At 38.2% G+C, this 27,302-nt stretch overlaps 2 protein-coding genes across 8 annotated transcripts in view; both read left to right on the forward strand.

Moving 5' to 3' along the window:
* Nucleotides 1–7,547, forward strand: part of UBR3 (ubiquitin protein ligase E3 component n-recognin 3) — a 107,105-nt gene extending 99,558 nt beyond the window's left edge. For all 7 annotated transcript variants that reach the window (XM_030453992.1, XM_030453994.1, XM_030453989.1 and 4 more), the window contains 6 exons: nucleotides 412–519; nucleotides 990–1,100; nucleotides 2,004–2,180; nucleotides 3,096–3,305; nucleotides 4,299–4,438; nucleotides 5,104–7,547. In XM_030453992.1, the coding sequence (XP_030309852.1) occupies nucleotides 412–519; nucleotides 990–1,100; nucleotides 2,004–2,180; nucleotides 3,096–3,305; nucleotides 4,299–4,438; nucleotides 5,104–5,221 (864 nt within the window). In that variant the 3' untranslated portion in view covers nucleotides 5,222–7,547. The remainder of the gene's footprint in view (nucleotides 1–411; nucleotides 520–989; nucleotides 1,101–2,003; nucleotides 2,181–3,095; nucleotides 3,306–4,298; nucleotides 4,439–5,103) is intronic.
* A 12,341-nt stretch (nucleotides 7,548–19,888) lies between these two features.
* MYO3B (myosin IIIB) overlaps nucleotides 19,889–27,302 on the forward strand; it is a 183,681-nt gene continuing 176,267 nt past the window's right edge. Inside the window, exon 1 of the mRNA XM_030454152.1 lies at nucleotides 19,889–19,981. Within this exon, the coding sequence (XP_030310012.1) occupies nucleotides 19,889–19,981 (93 nt within the window). The remainder of the gene's footprint in view (nucleotides 19,982–27,302) is intronic.

Here is a 27,302-nt window from a genome sequence, read left to right on the forward strand (position 1 = left end):
ACATTTTTGAAAACTTTTAATTTTCTTTTTAGAAATTATTTTTACTACAGTTAAGATTCTGTAAAAACACAATGTATCTATCAGACAATGATTCTACCTAACTGTAAAGTAGGCATTTTATACTCACAAAAAAAACATGGAAAAAAAAAAGCAACATTATAGAAGTGTTTTCATATAACACTCAGTATAGAAGATGTGTAATTGAAGTAGCAATTCATATTTTGCACTGTCAGCTAAAGACAGTCCCTTGCTGTAGATTTTTTTAAAAAGCATTGCATATCTGTATGTCAGAATTGGCATGTTTGTCAAAAGGGAATGTACTTCAATGCACTTTTTCAATGTACTTTTTCAGAAACAATTTTTCATTTTCATGACCATTGAATTTTGGTTTGCTTTCCTCTTTATTTGCAGAATACATCCAGTGGAGAAAAATCATGGGAAGTATTGCTGGGTCATGTGATTAGTGAGCTGTCTAAGGGGAAGATCTATGAAGAAGGAGAGACTGAAGAATTAACATTGGTATTGGCAAATCTCTTGAGAATTTATCCAGTGTGTCCCCTTTCTGTCTCATATTTAAGTTTTTCAGCCTCATTGTTATAATGATGTTTCTCTGATCTTGCTAAAGACTGTAGTACAATGTTTTATTTTCTAGATCAAAGCAGATCCCTTTGGGACAGTTTGCCTGTGCAAATCTTTCTTTTACTAAAATAATATATGGCCAGTGCTGTGTTGAGAAAGTTACTGAAAAGTACTTCTTATAATCGTGGTTTTTTAATCATAGGTATGAAAGACCTTTCAGAAATTTGGAAAACTGAGTATTTAAGTAGAAAAAAACATTTTTCAAGGGGTAAAGAAAACCCACATATTTTTTTCAGGTTATTAGTGAAATTGTGGTCTTAGGAATGTATGCGTGATGCAGTGGTTTATAGAGTATCATAGGAGACAACTTATCTTGGGCAGTATTTAGTAATTGCTTCCTTCCCCCATAGGTAAATCGTGATTCTGTAGAGTGTTATCTGCAGCAGTTCTGCCTGCCTTTCCTCAGGATCACAAGCCTTCTGCAACACCATCTTTTTGGAGGGGATTTGCCCAGTTGCCAGGTACAAATTGAGAAGGGCACACTCAAATGTTTCCGTTTAAAAGCTAGAGAGCAAAAACTAAGACTTTTAAGGTGTCTTGTTCATGGTACGTATTTTCTATCCTAAAATTTTAATTTTTTTAAATTGTACTTTCTAGCATTCCTCTGCAGCATTGTTTCTTTTAGATGAATTTATTTTCATGGCAGTTTCCCAGAAAAATGGTACTGCATTCTTAAAAGTCAACACCTACATGCTTTTATTAGGTCCTAGATACCTGTCTCATAAAAAAACAACATACATTTAAGACTTGTCCTGTATTTTCAGAAATAGCATAATTTCCACACAAACTGGAATTCATTCCTGTTTTATTTAATGCCTGTTAATACTTGGACATAATTCTCAGACATATTGCATCAGCAGACTATTACATTTAAGTTCCATGATTGATTTAAATTAAATTTGCTGCAGGTCAGCTCCCTCGTTTCTTTGCCTCAAAATCTGTCTCATCTCTAAACCAGCTACAAGCCAGTCTGGGGTACTAAACAGGAAAAAAACTGCTGGGGCACCTGGGGGAGAGTTGGTTTGTTTGGTTTTTTGGATTTGTGGTTTTGTGTAGCTTTAGATTTGTTGGGTTTGTTGGTTGGTTGGTTTTGGGTTTTTTTGCTGTTGTTGGTGGTGTGGTTTTTGGGTTTTGGTTGTTGGTTTTTGTTTTTTTAAATTCTGACCAGTTTCCCCGTATTTTGAGAAGCCAGTTAGAAGTAACCTTGAAAAAAAATAAAAGGTTGTTATGTCTCTGAATATGACTGTTAGCATCTTGTACTACCTCTTTACTGTTGTTACTGGAATAGACACCTTTTTAATAAACTATTTAAAAGTTCAGAGTGTAGGTTTTGAACTAAATTTCTCTGGTTTTATACCTAAAAGGAAGATGAAGAATTCACAGTTCTTGCCAATTGCCTGGGTCTGTTACCATCTTTTCAGTCAGCTCATCAGTTCACCAGTGCCTCTTGTCTCGATTGGCCAGTGCCAGCATTTGACATGATATCTCAGTGGTGCTCAGAATTGGCTTCATTTGCAGAGAGACATCCAGATCAAGTAAAGGTATGTGGCAAAATTACTTTTTCCAAAATAGTCCTGATGTGGAAGCAGCTATTTGTTGCTTGATTCACTATGTTAATACACTATTGTTTTGGATAAGTATCTGAGAACCTGACTTGTAAATGAGAGAGAATTTTTAATTGGAAATATTAGATAAGAGTTGTGGGTTGGATTGGTTAAAAACAGAAAGAAGAAACACTTTTTTATGGTTGCTGTAGGCAGCCAGTAAAAATTAGTAGGTTAAATGAAAAGGCATTACTGCCTTAAAAAAACCTGAAAACAAAAACAGACAAAAAACCTCACATAAAACTGGACAGTGTTTCTAAGAGCAAAAGCAAAGACTTATATTTGAAAACTGTATTTAAGTAGTGCCTGCCCCATTAAAATTTGGTTGGTTGCTAATGGTCTCAAAATTTATGTGTGCCACACAGTTTTGGAATGTCATCCATTAGCATTTACAAAGCCTAACTTCAGTTCTGGTTTTGAAAGTTTTAGTTTAAATTTTGGCTTGGAGACAGCTTTTGTAGTTACTGTCAAGGCTTGGCATCAGTGTGTTCATTTTGCCAGAAATAACTTGATGCAGTGAGTGGGAGTCTTTAGATCAGTTTTAATCCTGTTTTAGCTGTGAAGATTTTTGTGCTTAAAGTGTCACATTTCGAATATGTCCCTGGGAAAATGTAAGCATTAATTTTTTACCCATGACAAAAGATGAAATGTGACCACAGTTGAGAGAGAGTGTTTAGCCAGAGGCAGGTGACTATTTCTAGTTGACTTCTGACTTCTAAATTCATAAGATGCAGAAGTGGCAAGAGATTTTTATACTGCATGCCTTCCTGCTTTGGTGTTCTTTTCTCTTAGAAATTATAAATGCATAAAAAAGGCACAGAACCTGATACATTGTTCTTATCTTACTTGTAGGTTTTGCTTATCCAGGAGCCCAAGTGGGGCTTGCCACGCCTCCTCCAGTTGCCTGAGAATTATAATACCATTTTTCAGTATTATCACAGAAAGACTTGTACTGTTTGTACCAAGGTTCCTAAAGACCCTGCTGTTTGTCTAGTTTGTGGTACTTTTGTATGCTTGAAAGGACTGTGCTGCAAACAACAGAGTTACTGTGAATGTGTACTGGTAAGAGAGTTAATTCAGATTTTGTAATTGATTCTCACACTCATGGATAGTTCATGGCTCCATTGCTCAGTTTTGATGCTTTTATTCCCAGAACATGTTTATATAATCAATAGAATAATTTGGGTTGGAAGGGACCTTAATATAAACTTTTCAAAGGGACCATTATGTTTTATTGCTTATGTTTGAGAGATAGAAAGAATGAGACTGGATTCTAGAGAGCAACTTTATTAACCTTTTTTAGGCCATAGCCTGTTGTTTCCCCCCTTTGAAAACTCTTACACTGTGTGTCATGTTGACACATGGCTTTGATTCATAATAAACTGAAATTTGTCTACATTCTGACCATTCATATATTATATCAGTTTTCCTGGTTTGTCTTCTCACTTTCTGCATACATACAATTATCAATGTGCATGGGTTACAGTTATCAATGTGCATGGGTTTTTTTCCCTTCCTCTGGAGTACTGTCTGATACACCTGTCTCACACTGGTGATCTGCAGACTGTAGGCAGATAAGCATAATTTTAAGGCCTCCAACTTTGATCTGTGAGCATGGATTGAAAAAGCAAGTGATTACCAATAGATACTAATGTGAAAGGGGTTATATTACATTTTTCTGAATACTTTCTCTTCTTGCTATCTGTGAAAATTACTTGGTCATGCTATAGTTTCCTGTACAACAATTTCTAAATATTGTAGAGGATATAGTGTTCTTTTTTGTTAGGTAACTGTATTTCTCTATGTTAGGGAATATCTTCCCTTTTGGAGCAGAGAACTCTTTTTGTATGGAAGTGTTAATATAGCAGCACAAGAAGTGGAGTTCCAGTTTGGAGAATTCAGGGCAGGTCATCCCTTCTCATACTGTTTCTTAGTAAAATAACATGTATGCTACTTCATGCAAAACTAATTACTATTTTTAAAATCCTTTTTGTTATCATGTTGACAGACACTAATGTAATCTTTGCACTCTTCCCTACACTTATAATATTACAGCATTCTCAAAACTGTGGAGCTGGGACAGGAATATTTCTTTTGATTAATGCATCTGTAATCATCATCATACGAGGCCATCGCTTCTGCCTTTGGGGTTCTGTTTATCTTGATGCACATGGTGAAGAAGACAGAGATCTTAGGTAATGTTTTCTTTGCTACCTGACAAGTGAGATTCATTGCTGTCCTTCAGTGCAGATGAATTTTATGTTATGCATCATATGCAGTCATGGATAACAATAGATCTTCACCTTCCTTGAGTGGATAATCCACATTTACTGCAAACTGGACTGACTGTTTTTTCATGCCCTTTTTTTGTTTGTTTTTTTAGGGTTTTGTTTATTTGTTTTGGCCCCAAGGTGATGTAATCATGATTACTGAGTTATCCACACCAGGCTCCCAACAGACAGATGCCTGTGTTGCCATTCCCAGTGACAGTCAATTCAGTGACAGTTAATGCAGTGAGTGTTGCATTGGGAAACACGTCTCTTCCAAAGTTGTTGTTTGGCCTTTAAAATGTGCAGTTGGATTCCAGTGTAGAGAAGGAATATAGCTTCCAAGCTACGTGTGCCTGAGAGAACAGGGGGTGTTTCCTGGATTCTGCTGTCGAAGAGGGAAGAAGGGAAGTCCCAGCAGTTATCTTTATTAAAAACAAACCCAAAATCCTACTTCTCCTGGGGAAAAAAAAAAAAAAAAGGAAAAAGACAAAAAGAAAAAATTGTATGAGTCTATATATAGTGTGTTGTTTATATAATGAAGCAGTTTTCCATTTATTTGTCATATTAACTTTTTTTTTTTTCCCCTACAGGCGTGGTAAACCCCTCTACATATGCAAGGAAAGATACAAAGTGCTTGAGCAGCAGTGGGTGTCTCATACTTTTGATCACATCAATAAACGATGGGGGCCACATTATAATGGCTTGTGAATCATCATCCTCATCCTCTGCACACCACGTCGTTGCTGTTCCATAAGTGAATGCATCTTGACTGACAATAGCTTTAATTGAATGGGAGTTTAGCTCTTTGCCTTGGGGTAGAGTGGGGTACGGGCTTAAAAGGGAAGTGGAGCTTTGTCAACATGTAAAATTTTTGCAAAATTAGCTGCTGCTACTAAGTGATACAATAATTTGAAATTAAATCATAAAAATTGTGTGAGAAATCTATTGCACTCAGTAGTCCATTTTTCTTTTCTTTTCTTTTTTTTTAAGCCCATAATTGTTAAGAAGCACAAATTTTACTTACAGTAAAATACAGGCTCCAGGGATAGCTGTTGGGTTTTTATTTTTCTCTGCATGGAGTTGAGTTTTTAGCAATTTTTGCTGAAACAGTGTACATGTCTACTACATCTACTAAATATGTTGGATAAAATTTCTTTGCCTTTTTTGTGTCAGTTTGAGGTTTTTTGCTTGATATACAGCTGTAATTAGACAGGGTTTGTAAAATGGTTGTGAGACTGCATGGTAACAATTGGTCTGAAAGTTGAATTTTAAAGAGACCTCATAAGAAGTCTGTTGAAACAGTTCAGGCATTACTGAAAACTTACGCATTCTCAGGAAATTAACAATTTTTTTTCTCCATAAAGAAGTGAAATAGCTGTAAATTAGGTATCTTACTGTTCTTAATGTAATCCAGAATACTCTTTTTTTTTTTTTTTTCCCCAGAGAGGAGGTATTTTTTCCCCCTATCAAATGAATAAGTTGTCAGTGATAACACATACAGAAATTGCTGTATATAGAAAATTTATATGGTTCCCAACATAGTGGATCCCAGTTACAAACATAAGAACCAAAAGCTTGCCTGCCATTTCAAACCAGATGTATGTTTCTGAGTGATGGGATAAGGAATGTGCAGACTATTCTGCAAACGAAACCTAAGTTTTTATCTTCCCTGTCATTTCAGGAGGTTCCTCAACATTGTATTTGTTTATAGTAATCACTGTTCTTTCTGCTTGGTTTCCTGAAAAGGAAAAAAAAATCAACAGGATAGTGTAGATGAACAACTAATGCATATGCAGCCTTGTTGGATGAATGCCAAAACAGTTTATACTTCAAGGGGTAAAAAAAAAATTCATGAGAATGGGCACGACTGGGTGAAACGCCACAGTGTAAGTAGGTAAGAAAGATTACAGTTAAATACTGGTATGTAATATATTGCTACTAATTTTTTTCACAAGTGTTGGACATTTGTTGGCTATTTCATACAGTACTACCAAGCAGTTCCTGGTAGTTTTGACTTTCATAGCTTGCGTGTAAAATAAAATTTGTATGTGTAAAATAAAAACATCTTATGATAAAACCACATACACAATGGAAACAGTGCCCCCGTGGAAGTCATTATCTTGTGGAAAGTGTATAGGGGAAATAAAATGACTGTATAGCAATCAAGGAGTATGGACAGAAGGAAAAGTTACTAACTAGAAATTAATATTTCTGGATATCTGCAATTCAAAACACCCCACAATAAAGGATGCTGAAGTTTATACTACGTATAAATATATAAATATTTCAAAAGTATTACAGTACTTCCTGTAAGATTAGAATTACTCTGTTACACCAACTAAATGGCTATGTCTTTTCCAAAGTATTACTTTTTTGATACTGTATTATAAGTTCTGCCTGTAATATTTTTGCATAGCTCATTATGAATATCAGGCCATTTTGTAAATGTGGTTTAAGAGCAAAAAGATTCTTTACATCTCCAGCATAACAATATTACAGGGCTCATGAACTTCAGTAATCTGTAGTTTGAAGCTCCAATGCTCTACTTACAAGAGATAACGTATCCAGAACTTGATTACTGTGTTTTATTTAAAATGGAATGTTCTCTGGTTGTGCATATGGTTGTGAAGTAAAACTATTGGCCTTAACTTTAACATTCGGGTATTTCATGGTGTTTATTTTAGCACTGGTGAATTAGTCACCAGTCAGTTTAAAAACAACAACAAAAAAATCTCTTGGTTGAAAAATTGTACTTGAATGTCCTTGCATGCTGCTAAACAAGAATTTTGATTTCCCCCATAACTTTTTAAATCCTACTTTATTAAGCTAACCTTGAAAAATAACAGGTCCAAACTAGAGTGGTGTGTGCGTGTATTACTCAAATATTCTGGTGTGGTATCCTGTATGAATGATCATTTAAGTACAGTACATTACTGTAGAATCTAAATCAATCTTTATAACACATCAGAAGAGCATAAAACTAGGAATACAGTAATTGACATTGTAAGATATGTTAATAAAAGTCTACTGTCAATCTGTGTGTTTGTGATATTTTTCCTCTCTACCCCAGTCATCCAAAATGTGGTTAATGTTGAACTCTTCCCAGTAGCCAGGCAGTGTCCAAAGTTTATGCACGTGAAGTACTTGCCATAGAGAGTAAATGTGCTAGGTTTTTCTTTTCTTTGTCACTTACACGCAGTCATATTTCACATTAGTAATTTGGGTTCTTTTATTTTACTGATAACTGTACCACTTAAAAGTTGTACTTAATTTTATGCCAGGCATTACAGCATCACTGCTGCAAACTGCTAAAATTAAAACGTTGACTTGAGAAACTGTACTTCTGGGAAAACTGTGCTTGATCTTCTGTCAAATCTGTTTCTGGAATAACTATTACTTCAGTTTGATGTATGTATATATTTATGTATTAAATTTTTCCTTTTCTTTTGACCTTTGAGAGATTTGGTGAAACAGTCTTCTTTTGACCTTGAGCTGTGGATAGTAGTGGGCTTTTTAGTGGTGAAATGTTCAGTGAACATTTTCATTAACTCTGCAGTAAAAATCTTTGATAACTCAAAGCATTTCACAAGCATATGACATTTTTCCTTTAAAAAGAGGGTCTTTTGCTACAGTATCCAACAACTCCTATTCTCTGGAATCTCATGAGATAAGTTTGTGCTGTGTGTATAGCTGCCAGAGGAGACCATCGTTTTGTGCTGATGTTGGCATTATTTAGATCTAATTTTCATCTAACCCAGATTCCATGGTCCTGCTTTTCACTTTTGTTTCTCAGAGGCAGAGGTAATGATCAGTGGAGCCTCCCTGAGGCTCCCGTATCTTAACCTAGATAAGAATGAAATTATATTTGTAAAGCAAGAAAAACCCAGGAATGAGCTGTGACCCAGTGTAAGGAGGTTCACAGCTCTGCAGGGTATGAAGGAGTGCGTGTCCTCAGGAGGCTGGCTCTGTGTGACAATTCCTGTTTTGTGGATTGCTCACTGCAGTGAGTGAGTCCCTCAGTGCTGGTCTGAAGGCCGTGCTACAGGAATGCCTCATTTTGGGAGGGCCTTGAGCATGGCCTTGAGATGGGCAGCTGTTTGCCTGTAAGTACCTGTACACTGAGGAAAGCCCTTTGCCTCTTCTGCCACTGTGATCTCCTGTCACTGAGGCTGTCACCTTGCTAGTTTGTACTAGTGATGAATTCCTGGAAATGGATGGTCTTAAGTAGAAAAAGAGTATTCAAACACCTCATGAGTTCATAGCTATATTAATGGCCAGGGTGTTCTAGTAAATCTTAAAAATCCTTTTAATTGATAGTTTTTTAATTTATTGTTTTATTCACCATATCATTTGTACTTTCTTATCACCAAGACTGTTCAGGAGATTTAATGCCACACAGTGTAGGGTTTTTTGAATTATTACTGAAAAAGCAAAAACGAATCTTGTTAAATAAGCCCTAGTTTGAAAAGCTTATCTAAATAGTCTAAAACATGATTTGTGCAATGTATGGTCTACGTGGTACAGGAAAATGTGAAAAAAACCTCTTTTGAAAAGCATTTTAAATTTAGCTTTGAGTCCCAGTGAAAATGCCTCAAATGAGCTTTCATAAAAAACATCATGTGAAAAGCCATTTCCTGTAATTCTGTCACTTGATGTAGCACAGTCTGGTCTCTTAATTCATGAAAACGGGAGCTGGTTCCATGGAAACCTCTCGCATCATTGAATGATTTACTACCTAATAAACAGCTTATTATTCCTTTTATCTTTATCTCTTGTATGTACCACATGGATGGTAAACCTTTCTGGTCTTACTGAGTATGGAAACAGATGTTTTAGGAACTAGAGCTAAAATGATGGGGGGTTTTTTGTTTGTTTGTTTTTGGGGTTTGTTTGGTTTTTTCTTTCCTCCTGTCATGGAGCAGGAATTTCTTGGGTTTTCCTGTAAAATCAAAATCCCTCAGTCAATTCCTTATGATGCAATATCTCTATTACTTTTGCTACTGGAATTGCTTACACCTCCTGCTGCCTAATACATTTCCCATTATAGAACTGCTTTCAACTCATGCTTACTAAGCTTCTTAATGATTTTGACTGAAAAAAAAAATATGCTGGTCTTATTCCTCGCAGTTGGACTTCTAATTTTTTTTGCTTCCACACAAAGCAAGACACTTTTCATAGAATAAAACTGGAAAAAAAACCTCACAAAAATATTGTTACCTTCATTTTGATGATGTTTTATCTAAATGTTGGGCATATCTACTCTTTCTATTTAGCTTTAAATGTAGTGACCAGATGTGCATGAACCTGTGTACTGAAGCACTTTACCAAATCAGAACAAGGTGTTCTTGGGGGCTACAAGTAAGTATTGACAAATACTTAATGAGCCTTTTTCTGGTTTTCAGGTATCAAGGAAAATTCTTTGCATCTGGCTACTGAAGCCACTAATAAGGTTTGCTGTGAGAAGTGTTTTCCTTCTGTTTCTTTGAAAACCTGGCACTCTCCCAATGTAACAAAGCACTCCTTATGCTTTTTCTGTCTCCATATTGTATATGAACTACCATGTTTTTGTAGTATTTCACAACAAAAGAACCCTAAAACAGCTGGAGACACCTCTGCAACTGTCTAACAATACCTTGCCAGTAAGATTACATTTTCTCAGAGTACTTCATGAAGAGACAGCCAGGGGGTGCAGCTTGAAAACTAGTTTGTAGAGGCAGTGGCTGCTTTCCTGTTCTATGGTTCCAGTCATTTTAGGTTTGTCATGCCTGAGCTTTGAATATGTAAAACTTGCTTTGCAGTTTTTCATGGTATCTCCACAGGCCCTGAAAGATTCTGTCTGTGTCCAAGGACTGCTCATTGCTCTCGAGAAGTCAGTACAGAGCTCCTGTTTCAATCTTGGAGAACTCTGTAAGAAGGTACTTGTTGAGAACTGCTGTGAAGTTAAGCATCATATAAACTAAAACCATGCAGGTTTAGTAAAAGTAAGATTTTCAGGGCAGTTGAAAATACTGTGAAGTATTGTTTCACTTAGATTCCCTAGCTGCCCATTTTATCCTGTTGGTTTTGTCTCATGCTTAACTTGTAAGCTCCTTTAAGACAGGAAACATCTCCTGTTTGGTTCAGCAAGGAAATCAAGTGCTTCTCCATGATGGCAGGCCAACTGGTGTTACAGCATCCAGGTAGTGGCATCTGCCATCTTCAAAGAAATGCAAATGCACCCAGGACTTCTGTGAGATGTGACTCTTTCATGTTTCCATGCTTTGCTGTCTCCAGCCTCAAATGTCACTTCTTCCTATAGAGATACTTTATCAGTAATCAAAATCACCAGAAAATTAAAATTGGTTCTCCACAGTCAGGCATGACTCTGGACTTGATGTAGAGATGCTGAAGAGGTATCACCTTTTATCCTGCCAGAAGCTGGTGTCTCAAGAAACAGATATATTTTGAGAGTCAAAGATGCTTATTGCCTTTCATGACTCCAGTGCTGTGTTTGTACAATCGATACTTTCCAGCACATGACTGATGTTATTCAAATAGCCTTTCAGGTACCTGAATATTCAGCAATGGTTCATACTTGCACTTTATTCCTGCTTGGGTTGTTGTGGATTTTTTTGGTGATGTAACTGAAAATAGCAAGATTTCGTACAGAAAATTTTCCTTATGCAAGGAAAAGAGTACTGTAAAACAATAAACTGTATTTGTGCTATTTCAACAACACTTATTTCATAGCCTGAGACTCTGTTTTTAAACTGGGTGCAGAATTAGGGAATGTTACTTGGATTATTACATGTAATTTTATAATTCTTATCTGTCTAAAGAAACAAAAAATCTAAAACAATCTCAAGCTAAAGTACTACAGTAATGCTATTCTTCTGTGTGAACGTATTTCCAAGGATGCTGCAATACATTTTTTTCACTGAATGCTGCACTGCTGGGTTGCATCTGGTCCTCAGAAATACATGTCAAAAGACATGTTATATTGGTGAATACCAACCAGGTGGTTCCCTAGCAACAATAAATAGAAGAAAGCTCAGCACATTCAAGTGATTTACCTTTACAAGTGTGTGGCAGCAATGATGGATTTTGAACACTAAGGCAACACATTAGCTGTAAGAAGAAAAGCAGCAAATAAAGAACAGTAGATTTCTCTTGCATAGCACTGCTACTTATTAAAGTAATACACACTGTAATTATTGGAAATATGCATAGGATGTTATTAACATTAAATAAAATCTCACTTCATCATTTAGCTTTTAATTTTCTGTACTACTGGTGAAAAAAATGGGAGGAAAGGAGAAAGAACTTTGAGAAAGGGAAACAATTCCTTGGAGAAGTTCACCTTCCAAACTTGCTAAGAATGTACTGCATATTCAACCAGTCTTAGCATTTGAGTGGCACAGACCACTCAGTAGTTCTGATGGTCATCTGCTAAGGGTAAATTCAGAGATTTAAGCATAATAATTATCCCAAGTTTGCCCAGCACTAATTATTGATACAGCCATGAGGGGTTTGTAATGGCACTCCCAGTCATATTACTGCTACCTCTGTGAAGTAGGATGTACAAAGCCAGACTAAGGATTACTCTTGGGAGCATCACATTCCATCTTTTCAGAAGTAAAAAAGGGTTTATGGTCTGTGGGTAACTTGAGTGGTGGTGTGTAAAAGCACTGGCACACATGCTTGATAGAATTTTTGCTGATCCTTCTCTTTGCAAATGTTGAGCAGAATACACAGCATGTATGCTCTTCTATGTGTGTTTGTTGGTAGCTTTTAAGTCCTCTGAGTCACCTTTCCTCTGGAGATTACAGCTGGGAATTAATCCAATATAATACCAACTCACTACAGTTCAGTGATGCTATTTGCATTTCAGTGCTGTCCCTACATCAGGCATTCCTTCTCCCCCCCTTCTGTTTCCAGGCATCTGCCTGAGGTCTGCAGTTTGTGCTTATGATTTGCAAGGGCTGGACTATGGTTATGTACAGCCTTGGCTAGAACTGTTTGATTGCTGAACTGCTTCTCCTGCTCCTTCCTGATGGAAGTATAATTACTCTTTAATGCTGTGCTGCTACCTACATAGTTTTGCTGCACTTCTGTAGTTTTTATCTGACTACTTTGCTGCCTCTGGCTTCTCTTTTAAATCATCTTTAAATATATGTGTAAAGCTCCAATATTCTTCCCACTACTTCTAGTGATTTCAGAGTCAGTGGAATCCGCTCTTACATTTACATTGCTGGTATTTTATTTCCTTCATTCACTGCTGAAGAATGTTTTGGGGGTTTTCTTTGTTGTTGTTTTTGGTTTGTTTTTTTTGGCGGGGAGGGTGGGTGTTTGTTTTTGTTTTCTTGCTTTGAATCCATGCTGTAAATCTCAGTTGCTTTGCCTTTGCTGTCCTCTGTATTCAGGTAATTCAGTAGGGTTTTATTCAGGATTTTTCTTCTACTAGTGCAAATGAGAACAAAACTAGTTGTAGCTAGAGCAAGTATGCACAGACACATTGAAGCTAGGACTGCTGTTTCAGACATCTGTCTGAAGGAAAGCTTAACTGCAGTAAGACCTTGTCTTGTAGGCACCTTGGACACAGCTTACTGTCCCATTTCTCTCAGGTGATGAATGGGATGCAGGGGCAATTGAGGATGGGAAGGACTTTGAGATGAAGTTATGTTTTAGAGATGACAACTCTGAACTAAAGCATCTTGCTTGCTCCAGGACAGAGAAGACAGAGCCTGGGCTTTGCCTCAGCAGGCTGATAACTGGCAGCTTTGTTTCCTTCAGGGGTCCTGACTCTTGCTGCCTGAAACCAGATGTAGGACTAGCAGTTGGGTCTGGGACTTTCTCAAGGCATTACAGAAATGACAGTGCACCATGGCCCCTGAACACCTTCCCTGTACCTTACTGTGTTGCTCTCAGATATGCAGCAATCCTACTCTTAGACAGAGATCGGGATTAGAAAAGCAGCAGGCAGGACGTGGGATGTTCCCATGTGAAGAAAATATGCCCCAATTTGGAAGAGGAGGCAAGTGCTGATGGAGGGAAGTCTTCATTTAAAAGTTCTCTGTTAATGAAGCAGAAGACTGGTGAACTCCTGAGGTAAGAAAGAGACCTGTAAGGAACTGGTTGAACTACAGAGGGTTTTTTTTATGTTTATTTTCTCCATGATGGTGACAACCCTTGAACAAGGTGCCATTTGCATTTATTTAAAAGCTAAGAAGAGAAAACTGAAGGAGCACTGATGTGACAAGGTAGGACAAGACAATATAAGACAATATGCATTAACTGAGTTATTTACAGTTCAGAGTGCTAGATCCATATTTGCATAGCCAGAATTAATAATTGCCTCAAGATTTTCAAGGAAGTCTTCAGCAACTGTTTTTTCCCCTCCAGCTAACCCATTTAATATTATTACATTAAATTCTGATTCACCAGTGTTTATGATGTGTGTAGGTTAATGCAATCATGCATTCTGTTTGTAATCACAAGCCCATCTCCGGGCAAAGAAAAATGCACACTGAGATGAACAGAATTTGAGAAAGCATGAAGTCCTCCTGACGTTTAAAGAGATTTACTGTAGTGGTAAATGTTTGTGTATGTCCACTTGAATGAGATGTAAAGATTCTAAATCATAAAGCATCATTGTATCTCAGCTTCTTACCTGCAGAAAGAGTAGGTTCCATCATAATGCGTTTTATGATTAAAATATTTCCATTTATAATTTGTTACATGTTTCCCCACAAGTCAGTACTGTATATCGATTTAGACATTAACAGATTCACAAGAAAGCCCACAAAACCTACTTAATGGGCAGCAACTGAAGGCTTCCATAGAATATACTTCGGAAAAACACAAAACTGTATTCACTTATACAGTATTCACTGTATGAGAAGCACCCTATTCCCATTCATTAATTAAGACTATAGCATTTTATAAAATTTCGTTTAATAATAGCTTTTCACCTTTTACCATCTAGCCATGACCATACAAATGACAAATTATTTCCTTGCTTTCTGTTATTTTCTACAGGAGATTTGCAAGCAGTAATAAAAAATAATAAATAATATTATATATTAGCACTTAAATATGGCTAATTTCAGTCTGGCTTCAGGATAAGCAACATTCACATACACCTAGTTTAGGATTTGACAGCACTTCCTTTTACTGCAAACAATACTATCAGTCTGCTATCAAAGGCAAACCTTTGAAGTGTAGGTGCCAGAAAAGAACATGACTGAAAATAAACTTATTCCTTTAATCTGTATATTGTTAGAAAAATTAAAGGGTCATGTGATCTGAAATTTATTCCTGCTGAAATGGTCAAGTTCGAATTAAGGCTTTTTTTTGTTAATTAATTATTTATTTATTTATTTTAAATCCTTTACTGCCTTTTCAAATTCCCTATTGAGGTGTTTCTGTGACTCATGGAAGACTCTACTGGCAAGTTGTGGATTCCAGTTGTACTTACAACGCTACTGCAATGAAAACTGCAGCACCATGGGAAAGCATTCTCTGTTTGGAAATCCAGCACAGGATATGAAGTAGGTAAGTGTGCCACTCACTTAGCTCCAGAACAGTGCAGTTACCATCCTGACCCTGACTGGCAACAGACACATTGGACAGGCTGGCAGTGTCTGGAAAAGGGAATCTGGCTGGCCTGCAAGACTTAGTGAAACGAGAGAGAAAAACCATCAGCAGCAGAACAAAGCAAGCAGGTAAAGGGAAACAAACTCAAAAGATTGAAGTACAAGAAAATTAAGATGTAAATGAGTTTTTGTTACAGAGCTCATGAAAGTCTAGATTGTAGGAGCCAAATTATATAATCAAGGAAATTTCTATTGTTCAAAAATCAACATGAATCTGTCAAAAATCTGGGAATTTGCAGAGCTTCTAGATTCTTATAAAAGATTTCTGGAGAATACTGTGTGTGCATACAGATGTTATTTTTTCTCACATTTAGGTGCTTTTTACATACATTTTAGAACCTTATGCACAACTGAGGTGTGTTTTAAAGTGTTTATAATAATCCTGTATACTATAGAATTTTACAATTGCAGACAGCCAGAGACATTATTACTAAGACTTTGTATACTCCATTCTATAATAATTCAACAAAACAGTAAGTGTGAAATGGAACACTGCTCAGCAAAGCTTCTGTAGACTCTCATATCACCTCAGTTTCTTTCTGATGTTTTCATGGGCCAAAGTCAAAGAAAATGCTTTGGATTTACATTTCCTACTGACGATCTGAATCAAGGTTTGGCTTCAGTAACTCTCCATTTTGACAGAGGATTATCTTGATGTAATTTTCCAGAATGTGGATGATAGAAAAAAATGTGTGTCTTTAGGATTACAAAGCACAAAGAAGTTACTGTACTTTGGTCAGAATGATGACCATTCGCTGTTAGAAACTACTGCCTTTTTAAAACAAAACCAGCACAACAGTGGATAAAGGTGGTGCTAGAAAAGTTTTGTGGAGAAATGCTGGTTCTCCTCAGTCTTTAAAGTTTGCATCTTAAATAAATATGGAAAGATATATGGATATAAAGCCCTCCTCATACTTTTTAAATGTATATGAAGATTACTTACAGCCTACTTGTTAGTTAAACATGCTTTCATATTTGAAGTGTTATGGGATGCTGTGCAGTGAGTCAGACCTCACTGAAGCGGATTAATACAGCAGTTGCTCTTCATTTGTAACAGATTAAATTAGAATGATAGGAATTGTCACCCAAAACACAGCCCCCAGACAAGGCTGATCAGAGCCCAACAGCTAGTTTCTGACTACCAAAATAGACTTCTGCTTATCTTCTGAATCAGCATGTCTCTGTATGAGACAGATAAAATAAAAAACTCTGGAAGAAGCAGAAGTTAGTTATGATGAACTGGCAAATTGCTTACAGAGAGACTGCTACAGAAAGCTGAATGAGAAGGAGCCCCGTGTGATGTGCTCACTTGGAAAAAGCATTGGCATATTAAGCTAAGGAACAGCCTCCCATTTGTTTCTCTGTGGTTTCCTTGTGAACAAAGAAAAATGTATCAGAAATACCCACCTGAATTTCTTCTCATCAGGTAGCCAGAGACAATCTGGAAAATGGCTATGCCTGAGTGTAGTGGAACAGAGCGACCAGGTGCCTCTGATCATCAAGAAGTGGGTGTGAGCCGCTATAAACTCCACCTGTGCCCAGTCAGGGCAGGGCTCCTATGGAGCATGTGCAAGACCATGGGGCCAATAAATAGTGAGGCTCACACCCACCGAGGCAGCTCATTCTAGAGCTAGCTAAGAGAGTGGCTGGTTGCTTCCATAGCAGCAGACCATCTTTGCTAGTTCCACACTGTGGGCAATAGACTCAGATCACATCCTACGAGTCTATATCACCATATCAACGCGTCGATCCTGGACAAGAGACTCCTTTCCGGCAACACCTGAGCTCAAATAAAACCTCACAGGTACAAAAGGAGAAGCTAAAAGATGGGGGAGTCTCATCCATGCTCCACTCCCAAGGGGCAGAAGTGCTTTATAAAATAATTTCCTTCACTGGGACCCCTTTCTCAGAACACAGATGGAGCTGCACTCACCACCCATTGTTCTGGGCAATGACCTCAATACACAGACAAGTGAGTCTCAGTGAAACTTTTAAAATGCTAATTATCATATAATCATAGAATGGTTTGGGTTGGAAGGGACCTCAAAGGCCATCTAGTTTCAATCCCCCTTGCCTTGGGCAGCGACATCTCTCACTCGACCAGGTTGATCCAACCCGGGCTTGAACTCTTCCAGGGGGGCGGAATCCACAACTTCCCCGGGAACCTGTGCCAGTGCCTCACCCCCCAGTGGAGACCCCACAGTGGAGCACTTCTTCCTAACGTCTGACCTAAATCTATCCTCTGCCAGTAGTTCTCCATATCAACACATTAACTTTATTTCCTGCTCCTGCCTCTTTCTTTAAAACCTCACTAAACCTTACGGTCCTTATCAGACCTTTTCTGCAGACACCCTCCCCCCTTACCCCTGGGGCCCCCCCTGCCCAAACGCAGTGTGCGGGTAGGGACAGGGGTGCTGACTCCGCTTCTCAGCAGAGCCTCGCACCCCAGCGTCTCGCCATGCCCCAGCGAGGTGAGGCTGCGCTCCCGCCATCCCCCAGGGGCCGATCCGCTGCCGTGTGGGGTGGAGATCGTGCCTCAGGGGAGAGGGGCTACGAAATGGCGGTCGCCGTTTACCTCATAGTCTGCCAGCGGCCAGTGTCGGGCAGGGGCTGACATCTCTCTGAGGGAATCGGTGCTGATAGGGCTTGTCACTACCGCCGAGAGCTTCTCTTTTCCCCGGGACTGAGAGGATTCAGCTCTCCGGGAAGTGTGAAGGGGAGGGCAGGCGACTTCCATCCCGCGGAGAGGCCGCGGCACTGAGGGGATGCGGGGCGAGGGGGGGGCGTGGGCTGCCTGACGCCCGCCTGGGCCGCGCCTGTGCCTACGCTGTAGGGTGCCCGAATAACGCAGGTTCCAGCGACCTGTACATATTTTTCCAAAATCTATAGTTAATAATTTCTCAAGCAGAACAAAAATCCCCGTGGTTGAATTATTAAAAATGTCAGAAGATGGGATTAAAACTGGCAAGGCGAGAAGTGAGTAGGCGTGACAGGGGACTCAGGCACATCGGGACAAAGCCGTGAATAACTGAAGAAAAGTCTCTGTAAGTTCCTAAGTACCAAAGTAGACCTGGATCTGGTTTCTAGTACTTCTTTAAACGACCTACTAGTCAATAGTGAACCATAAATTCAACTGAAAATACTCTGATATTTTATAAATTCCTCAAAGCAAATAGACGTAGGGTTTTTTTCCCTCACTGGTACGTACAGGTATGGAATTATTAACGAAAGAAAGGAAAAGGTGCCATTGTCCATGGACAATACTGTGCACTATTGGGGAAGAGCCTAACTTAAAATGTCTAATTATTTCTCTGAAGCAGTACATTCAGTTCTGTGTAAATACAAATCTTCTTTTGTTTTCGTATTTAGAAGCCAAGTTTATTCACATTACTCTCCCCTTAAAAAGCCACAGTCCAGAATTACAATTTCATTGTACAGTGCAAATCAAGAATCAATATTTTGGCTTCAGGTATCTTGAAATTACTAAGTGAGAAACTATGGTCATCTACAGAATTTTCTGTTAGTATGAACATCAGATGTTTTTACTGAGGTTTTTCTGGCAAAAGCAGTGGATTGTTTATAAACCTATTGTCGAGCTTTGCGGAATGTGTTCTGAAAATACACTCACTCCCTTTTTTAGACCCTTTTTACACCTCCAAATTGAAGTCTAGCTCAGTTTTTTAATGTGCAATTTCAAACTGTAATGCCTTTGTTTTTATAATCTTGTATACTTTAATTCTCTAATATTTATCCAAGTTGGTGCAAATTATTCACCTTGTAATACATGAATTAAAAATAGAAGAATTCAATTTTATTCCAAAAATAAAAATATGACTTGGACCAAACCTAGCTATGGGAGACTGGCTAAAAAGCAAAGTGAATATAGATTTCTGAAATTTTTCAGATTTTCTAAATATAGATTTCTGGATTTTTTTGGAATCAGGGATAGTAAACTTCTGTGCTGGTGCTTGATGCTCCACGGTGTTCCACAGTGAGAAAAGTGTTAAGAACCTTATCTGCAGCAATATGTTTGTGCACGTCAGAGAGCGAGGGCTGCTGTGTGATTCCTTCTTCAGAATTATGTGCTGTCTGGTGGAGGTATGTTCAGAGTAAGTGATTTATCCAGTACCATCCAAAATCTTCGATTAGAAGAGTTGTTGTACCTGTATTGCAGACTTTCCAACAAAAGAGAAGATCTAGTGACCTGCCCAGTGGCTGTTTGGTTGCTTTAAGAGATGCCATGACCAGTTTTGCAGTGTTTTTGCCAAATGCATTCAGATTTAAAAGTTCATTGGACAAAGACAATGAATCTTGCTTTGCTAATGCCTGAAGAGGCTCACTAACAAGGGGCTGTTGAGTGCAGGCTTGTCTGAGGAAGAGAAACATTTTGTGTCTCAAAACCAGAAGTTCCTTTCTTTACCAGCCCTCTGCTGCTAAAGAAGTAGAGAAGGGAAAAATGAACAAAATGCTGATACACTGCAGTGTTGTACAGGTCATCAAAGAACTTTGGGTTTAGGAAGAAGCACTGTAAATTATGATACTAGTTTGCTTTTGTTCCACTTGAAAAATTGGCTGGAGATTTTTTTTTCCTAACTCTAGTTTTAAGCTGCCATCTGAACACTCTTAGTGTGATACACTGCTTGCCTGTAGCTTCTTTTTCATTAGTTATTACCAACATCCCTTGCTTAGAGGTGAATTCTATTGATTTAATCCAAGGAAATACAACAGTGGAGAAAGTGAGATGTACGGAGAACCTATTGATCAGCAAGAGAAAAGGAGAAAAAAGGAGAAGAGGGAAAAAAGCCTCGTACAAACCCAGAGCATAATTGGTCAGGTGAGCACTACACTTCTTAATATTCTGTTCTACAGCAGAACTTCAGAAATGAAGAGCCAAAAGCACCTTTATCTTCATAGTTCCAGGGAAGTTGGAAATGCTCTATAGTTGCAGGAATGGTCATCACTTCATGCAGTAGAAAATTTTCTTTTGTTGTTGTTATTGTTTAATTCCTTTTCATGAGGCTGACTTGAGCTGTACTGCAGCACAACAAGCAAGCTGCAGTGTATCCACAGTCATCCAGGACACAGGTTCAGAGGGGGTGTTTTTAGCAGACTTCTGTGTTACAGACTAAAATACGGACCCATCGTCTTCATAGTGCTAACAGGAGGAATCAAATATATGGACTCGTTTGCTGTGGTGGATTATCACTGTGCTCTTTTATAAAGCTAGGTAGCTCATAAAATGGGGAATGAAGAGAGGAAGAAGGTGATGGTCACCTCAGGAGTTACAGTGTGCAGCTGAGGAAAGCACCTATTCTGCTGTTTGTGAAAAGTGAGAGGACTACTCTGCAGGTAGAAATGGAGAAGCAACCATCTAATGCATTAAATCAGTCCCCTGCTAGTGCTCTCCTAGGTTGTCCTGCCTTTTGAGCAACTTTCACATCTGCACAGCTCTTGCTTTGTGATTTGAAAAAGTGACACAAATAGTCACTATTTGTCACACAAATAGGGAAATAGGGGTTTGTCTGGAGTGATGTGACTAATATATGTGGTACTTTGGAAAGAAAAAAAGGAAACCCCACAATGAACCTGATGCAGCATTAAATAAGCAAGGCTTTAGGACTAATGTGCCTTGAAAAATATCTTGAGAAACTGCTGCTGCTTAATTATGAATAATTTTTGCAAGGAATTTTCCCCTCTCTGAGGAAGAGTTCTCTGAATAATGCATTGTGTAAGGCCATACATGCTGAGAACTGCCCTATGGAAACAGCAGTTTTAAGGGGGAAAAAGTATGAGATTTCTCATTCTTTGCTACTGATTTGTAAGAACAAGGCATGTCAGTAGGCTTGTGCTGGCTGGTTCTCTTTTTCTATTGGCTTCCCCCAGTTGTTCCTTCCTTAGGTGCTGACTGTACCCCACTGTTTGGAGAGAGAGTACCAATAGTGTATGTGGAAAAAGGAGGCATTTGCAGAACTACACATTTGAAAACACTGAGCTGCATTAAATTTACAATGTTTCTTATGAAATGCATGAAGATTTAGGAAAATAAACAAATCTCCTGACATCACCTGTTACAAATTACTAAAAGGAGTTGCATTTAGTTGTAGAGCATGTCTTGAGATACAAGTATCTCAGAATAAAAGAAGATTTAAAGCTAGCACATGTCCTTTTGCATCTTTCACTGTTCCTTTTGCCCTTGCAGCCACTACTTCATTGGTGAGAATATCAAGAAAAAGTGTAAGGCTGTGGAAAACAGTTGTTTGCGGTCTTGTGGTGATGGCATTGTGGTTGATGACAATAAAAGTAGCTGAAGATTATTTTCTTTTCTTTCTTTTTGTGCTGATGGTAACTTACAGACTATGGAGATCTGTGCATTTAGTACACCAGTGAATGTGTTCAGTGCATTTGAGATAATGGGATGAGTACTGCTGTCACTCTATTCAGGCAGCTGTTTATCTAACATTCTGAGTGGACACTGGTTTTTTTTTTTTGTTTTTCATCGACTTTTCTCACCTTACATACAGTTTCCATGATTCACAGGAAAATTCCATCTCAGTCTCCTGGTCATGCCACTACTGCAGCAGAAATCATAGGGAATAATTTACCCCTCCAATTCACGGGGCAACATTTGCACCAGACCCCCAGAGATTTCTGTGGTAAGCAACCTGAAATACTTGAAAGGGATGTAATTTCCAGAGGGTCAATGTTAATAGCTGAAAGCTTCAGCAATATATTAAGATGGGTATTTTTGTGAGAAAAAGATCTGTTTGTATTTAATCTGCATTGAATTATTATTCCCATATTGTGTGCAGTTACTGAAAATTACATATTCAATAGCAAGGTTAACTCTGTACCTCTGTTAAGAGAAATACACTCACTGATTTGTATTTAATTAGAGTTTATTCATATTAGACAGGAACTAATTGTCTTTATTCCTTTGTGTCTAAATATGAGAGCCAGCCACCTGACTTTGGGCTGCCTGATGTTCAAATCAGGAGGGAGTTCAGAGCAAGGTATAGGAATGAAAGGTGAATTCCAGGTGTGGGGAGATACTTAGGTGGAGTAGTCAAGGCTTTCAGTCCCAGTTTCATGGAGGTACCATGCAGACAAAAAGCAGTATGAATGTGTCCTTTTCCTGAGTGATGTGCCACGTATCATTCTTACTTGCTTATTTGTTGTGAATGTGCAGTTTAAACATCAACCTTCACGTGGATGTTAACACTTGAATACTTAACATGAGTCCTGTGTCTCCCACCCATAGAATGAGGAACCTAGCATTTAGGTAGAGCAGTGTGAATGTTCAAATAGATATTGTAATTTTCTGAAGATGGTCCTAATGATTGGTGCCTGCTGCATGGCATTGCAAGTAATAATAAGAATTCTGCAGAACAGAATACAAAGGAACTAGAAAATTCTTTTGAGAGGAGAAATTTATGTCAATCTTTCCTTTCATCCTAGCAAGTTTCTTATTCTGTTGGTACTTTCTAATTGCTATCAGCAGTATCTAAAGACACAAAGTTATATAAGAGAAGTTCCAGCCTTGCCCAGAAATCCATAGATTTCATTCCTGCTGTGCTGTGCCATATCCAAAGTTAATTGGATGACCCAGTTTTAAACCTGCAATACTGTATTAACTTAGAAACTGTATCAGTGCAATTGTAAGTAGCTTGAAGAACACATCTGTGGTCTTTGGTATAAAAAGCTGGAGGCCAAAACACAATTTTGGAAGCTCATTAACAGTTAATGGCTGAAAAGAGTGGTGACCAATGGAATGGGAATGTATACAATGACTAAATGATAGATGAAAGCAAAATACTTCCATTTTAGTTATCCTGCTTCTTCCCATATGCCATTTAATGTTTGAAATAAATAAACTGAGCAAGAGTTTAGGAAACTCTACATTTCCTTTACAAACAAAATCAGACTAAGTTTTGAATTTCTGTTTCATTCATCATGTGCTTTTGAGACCTCCTCATGTTCTTGTTAATAATTCAGCCTTTACCTATTCTAGGTTTATTGCTCAGGGAGACAGTACTTTTTGCTGCATCCAGCATATGGCCAACAGGAGCTATGTCAGGTAAGGAATGCAACCTTTCGTTTTTCACCTTATTCACTCTTGTTGTTAAGCAGCTTTAGAACAGAACTATAATACATGTTCCTGTATGTGAACAGCTCTTAGCTTGGGTAGCCTGTTACTTTGAAACAGCTGGAAAAATGCCAAAGATCTCAAGTGTCTGGAAGGCTGTCAAGCTTTTGCTTTTTATGTTTGTTGCAGCAGCTGAGAACACAGCAAGTCCTGAAGCGAACTGGATTAGGTAAGAAAGAATTTTTAAATGTCATCTTCTTTGTTCAACCTGGAGAAAAAAAAAAGTATTATGGTGTTCTGGCTCCCTTCCCACAAAGTAAGTCCTTGTCTCATTCTGCTAACACATCCCAGTTATATTACAGGTAGGCAGCTAGAATCTGTGAAGTGTCGCTCTTACAGCTTACAGCTGTATTTCTTACCATTTTTCTTTCTTCTTACTCAGTGAAGTTAAAGGTATCAATCTGAGCAAATTAGCTGACTCCTGAGTTCATCATAGCACCAAGAACATGGTGAAAGAAAGTTATTCACTGAGGACCTGTGATTGAAAATAGTGGTTACTGATGTTGCTTCTTAACCAGGCCTTCCTACTTTTGTAACAGCACAGTTGTGTTTGATTCACATTGCACCAGAAGCGTTAATTCCATTCACAAACACTCTCCAAGGGTCGAATGGCCCTTGTGAGTGTGGCCTTGTTCAGACACTTCTTTTTCTACTCCTATTCAGAAATTACTTGCTAGAGAGACACCTCTGAATGAGTGGTGCATGGCATGATGAAGTACAGATCTCTGTGGCTGGTAAAATTATATATTATATATATGTATAAAGTTATATTTATAAGGGAACTCTTCAGCCTTCTCTCTGAAAGAAAATACAGTGTTTAGTTTCTACAGATGTTACCTATTGGCTTCCTTCAAAATAGTGGTTGTTATAAATTGTACCTTAAAAGCTGCTAGTCTTGAGCTATGAGTTTGTAGTGTGGATGGCCTTGATGATGGGGAGTGCCCACAGTATTGCAAGTAGAATAAGCTTTTACAACTTTGATACTATAAGAAAGAATAGATCGTGAAAAGTGCAACCTGCTGCTTTCATTATAACTCCTGTCTGAAGAACTGAGTCATGATATACATTCTCCTGTTTGGGTTCTTTGCCAAAAAAAAAAAAAAAAGGTAGTTCTCTTTCTCATCAGGAACCATGGCCCTGTCAGTGTGAACCTATTGTGTGATGAAACCCAGGGATTTAATTATCAAAAACTTTAAAAAGAAAATCAGTTCATGGAGAGTATTAATGCTGTAGGTAACACAGTTTCCAACTAAGATTTTACATATCTGGGTATTCACTCTAAAAAAAAGAAGTTCTTGCATGGGTTTCCTAATGTATTTTTGCAGTAACAAGAGTAGCTCTTTTTAAGTCATTGTGGAAATGGAGCTAATGGCAAGACAGTTGGCACAGTCACGCTAAGGTGAGTGTCACTCTTGCAAGACAAAATGTAGTTAGGTTAGCACATTTCTGAAGAGATGTGCAGTTATTCATGTGTATAAAAGATTTGACTCCTGTTAAGCAGCAGATGCCAGTGCCCTTGACAAAGCTGTCTTTGCAAGATAGATAGATCTGTGGAATGCAAAGTGATCTGTATTATATGCCATAATTTTCTCTCCAAAATGCTTTGTGACTTGCACATATATAAATGTTTTGGGGACTAGATGGAGGGTCTTGGACTCTAGTAAGACTGCCCTAAGGCCCAAGTGTATGAGGTATAGTACCATGTAAACCCTCAATTCTCTTCTTGACGCAGTTCCAGGGCTACAATGAAGGCTGCACTGAAGTAGTAGATATGCAACTGTCCCTTCCCTTTGCTGCCTTCACAACCTTTCCGCTTTCCTGCATGTGGACCCAGGTGTGCCAGTCTCAAATAGAGCTTGATAATTGCAGTCCTTCATCTCCTTGTTCCAGGTGTGCTGTTGTCTGCTCATGGCTTTCAGTGGACAAATTTTTTTAGTGGAATGGTTGTTTAGGAAGACTCCATCGCTAGTAAGCAGCATACTGTGAGTGCTTTGGTACAGGGTTTGTGGTATCCTCCACTGGGGGAGGTAGCCTGCTTGAGTCCAACTGCAAAGCTGACACTAAATACACATTTGAGATAATCTGTGCAGACTGGGCTCTTGCTAAACCATAGGAAGTCAGAGGCACCTCTGGTGATTTTTTTTTTTTTTAATAATAATAAAGGGACAGATAGGAATATTTAGGGAAAAATTTCTCTCTGGCATTGAAAACTGAAACAACAGAAACTGCTGCTTAAAAGATTGCTGACTCTGCTCTTTTTAATGTCCGGGACAGGCAGAGAACTAGAAGAGCGATGCAGATCCCAAGGGGTGTCTTGTCTTTATGTTTGATTTTACTTGAAAAAAGGAGAAATCCCATCCATTCTTTCATAAATATTTCCCTGTCCAAGCAGAATTTTACTAAACTCTGCCAGGTGGAGAGTTTCTTGGTTCAGTGTTCTCTGCTACTTCTATCCTCAGCTTGGATATTGAGCCAATGTCAGGAAAACAGAGAAATGGTTTATGATAGTTCAGCTATAAAAATAATTTTTTCTACTATTATTTCAGTGACCAGTGCTATCTTGCCAATTCTTGTCCCTTTCAAGGTCGCCCTACTTCTACTCTTCTCTGTTATTCAGCCCAGCATGAACTGAATGGTAGAAGTGAACTGTGGTTAATTTGGGCCTGAAAAACAGGCAGAACAAGAGGTTTCAGAAACTTTTATTTCTTCAGGATCTCTGCTTGTTTTTTCTTCTTTTTTTCACGAGTGGATGTATCCAAGTTTATGCAAATGGCATAAATGTCTAAACATCTAAATTTGTCTAAATATCTTATTTTACAAAAAAAAAAAAATATTTTTAACAAAAAATAAGAATTACCATAAGCAGAAAACTGAAGTGGGTAAATAGCTTGATGAAGTGCAGTTATTTCCACAGAAAGTGTTGCCCTGTAGGGCTGAGATAAACAGTAAAAATTAAAATATATAGAATTATTTTAAGCCTCATTTTTTATATGGAAATTACGTAGTATTGCTGTTGCTAGAAGTTTTCATGAATGTGTGAGGAATAAATGTGTGAGGAATAATATCAGACTGAGTTCAGTAAGCAGGAGGAGTAGTAAAAAGTGTAGAGTGAGATGGCACTCACTCTAGTGAGTAGACTCATGTCTACTGATGTGGTTTTCACATTCTTGTTTTAAGTTTACTGGAGGGCTGAGTAGAAGATGTGATTAATTCTATCTCAATTGTAAGAAGAGGGCATATTTGGTGCATATCTTGTTATCTTCACTTGTTCTATCATCTATTCTTTCAATAGTTACATGGATGATCTTTATACTTTGTGTGTAGTGTGTGAAGTCAGACTGCCTTTTCTGATGCATTTTCTTCTGAGGAAACAAACCTAACATAAATGTCACCTGCAGTATGAACAACTGTAGCAGATGGAGCTGTAGTGAAATGAGGCAACCAAGTGCCACTAATTGCCAGGTAGTGGGCATGAGCTTGTGTTAAGCCCACCTGTGCCTGATTAGGGTGGGCCCTAACTGCGCATGAGCAGGATTAGGGGGCCAATAAGAGGTGAGCCCTAATCAGGCACAGGTGGGCTTAACACAAGCTCATGCCCACTACCTGGCAACTAGTGGCACCTGGTTGCCTCATTTCACAACATGGAGTAGTGAATTAATAGCTCTGAGAAGCAAGCCAGGAAAGATTATGAATTAGGATAAATACAGTAGATGGTAGATATGGTATATGATTTAAAAAATCTCCTGTTACAAAAAATGAGTTCAAGAAAGAAAAGATTTCTTCAAAAAGTGACAGAGTATTTAAAAACCACCTGTCTTTTTTACTTCGTGAATATTTTTAGAAACCTTTTGCAAATATGGAAATTTACAAATAGGGAAAATCACAGTATCACAGAAATGTCACATTTGGAAAAGACCTGTAAGATCACTGAGTTCAGCCATCAACCCAGAAAAAACCCACCATGCTCACTAGAGCATGTCCTGAAGTACCAGATCCAGACTTTTTTTGAATA

This window comes from Calypte anna, chromosome 7, assembly GCF_003957555.1.
Source record: "Calypte anna isolate BGI_N300 chromosome 7, bCalAnn1_v1.p, whole genome shotgun sequence".
In the NCBI taxonomy this organism is placed as follows: domain Eukaryota; kingdom Metazoa; phylum Chordata; class Aves; order Apodiformes; family Trochilidae; genus Calypte; species Calypte anna.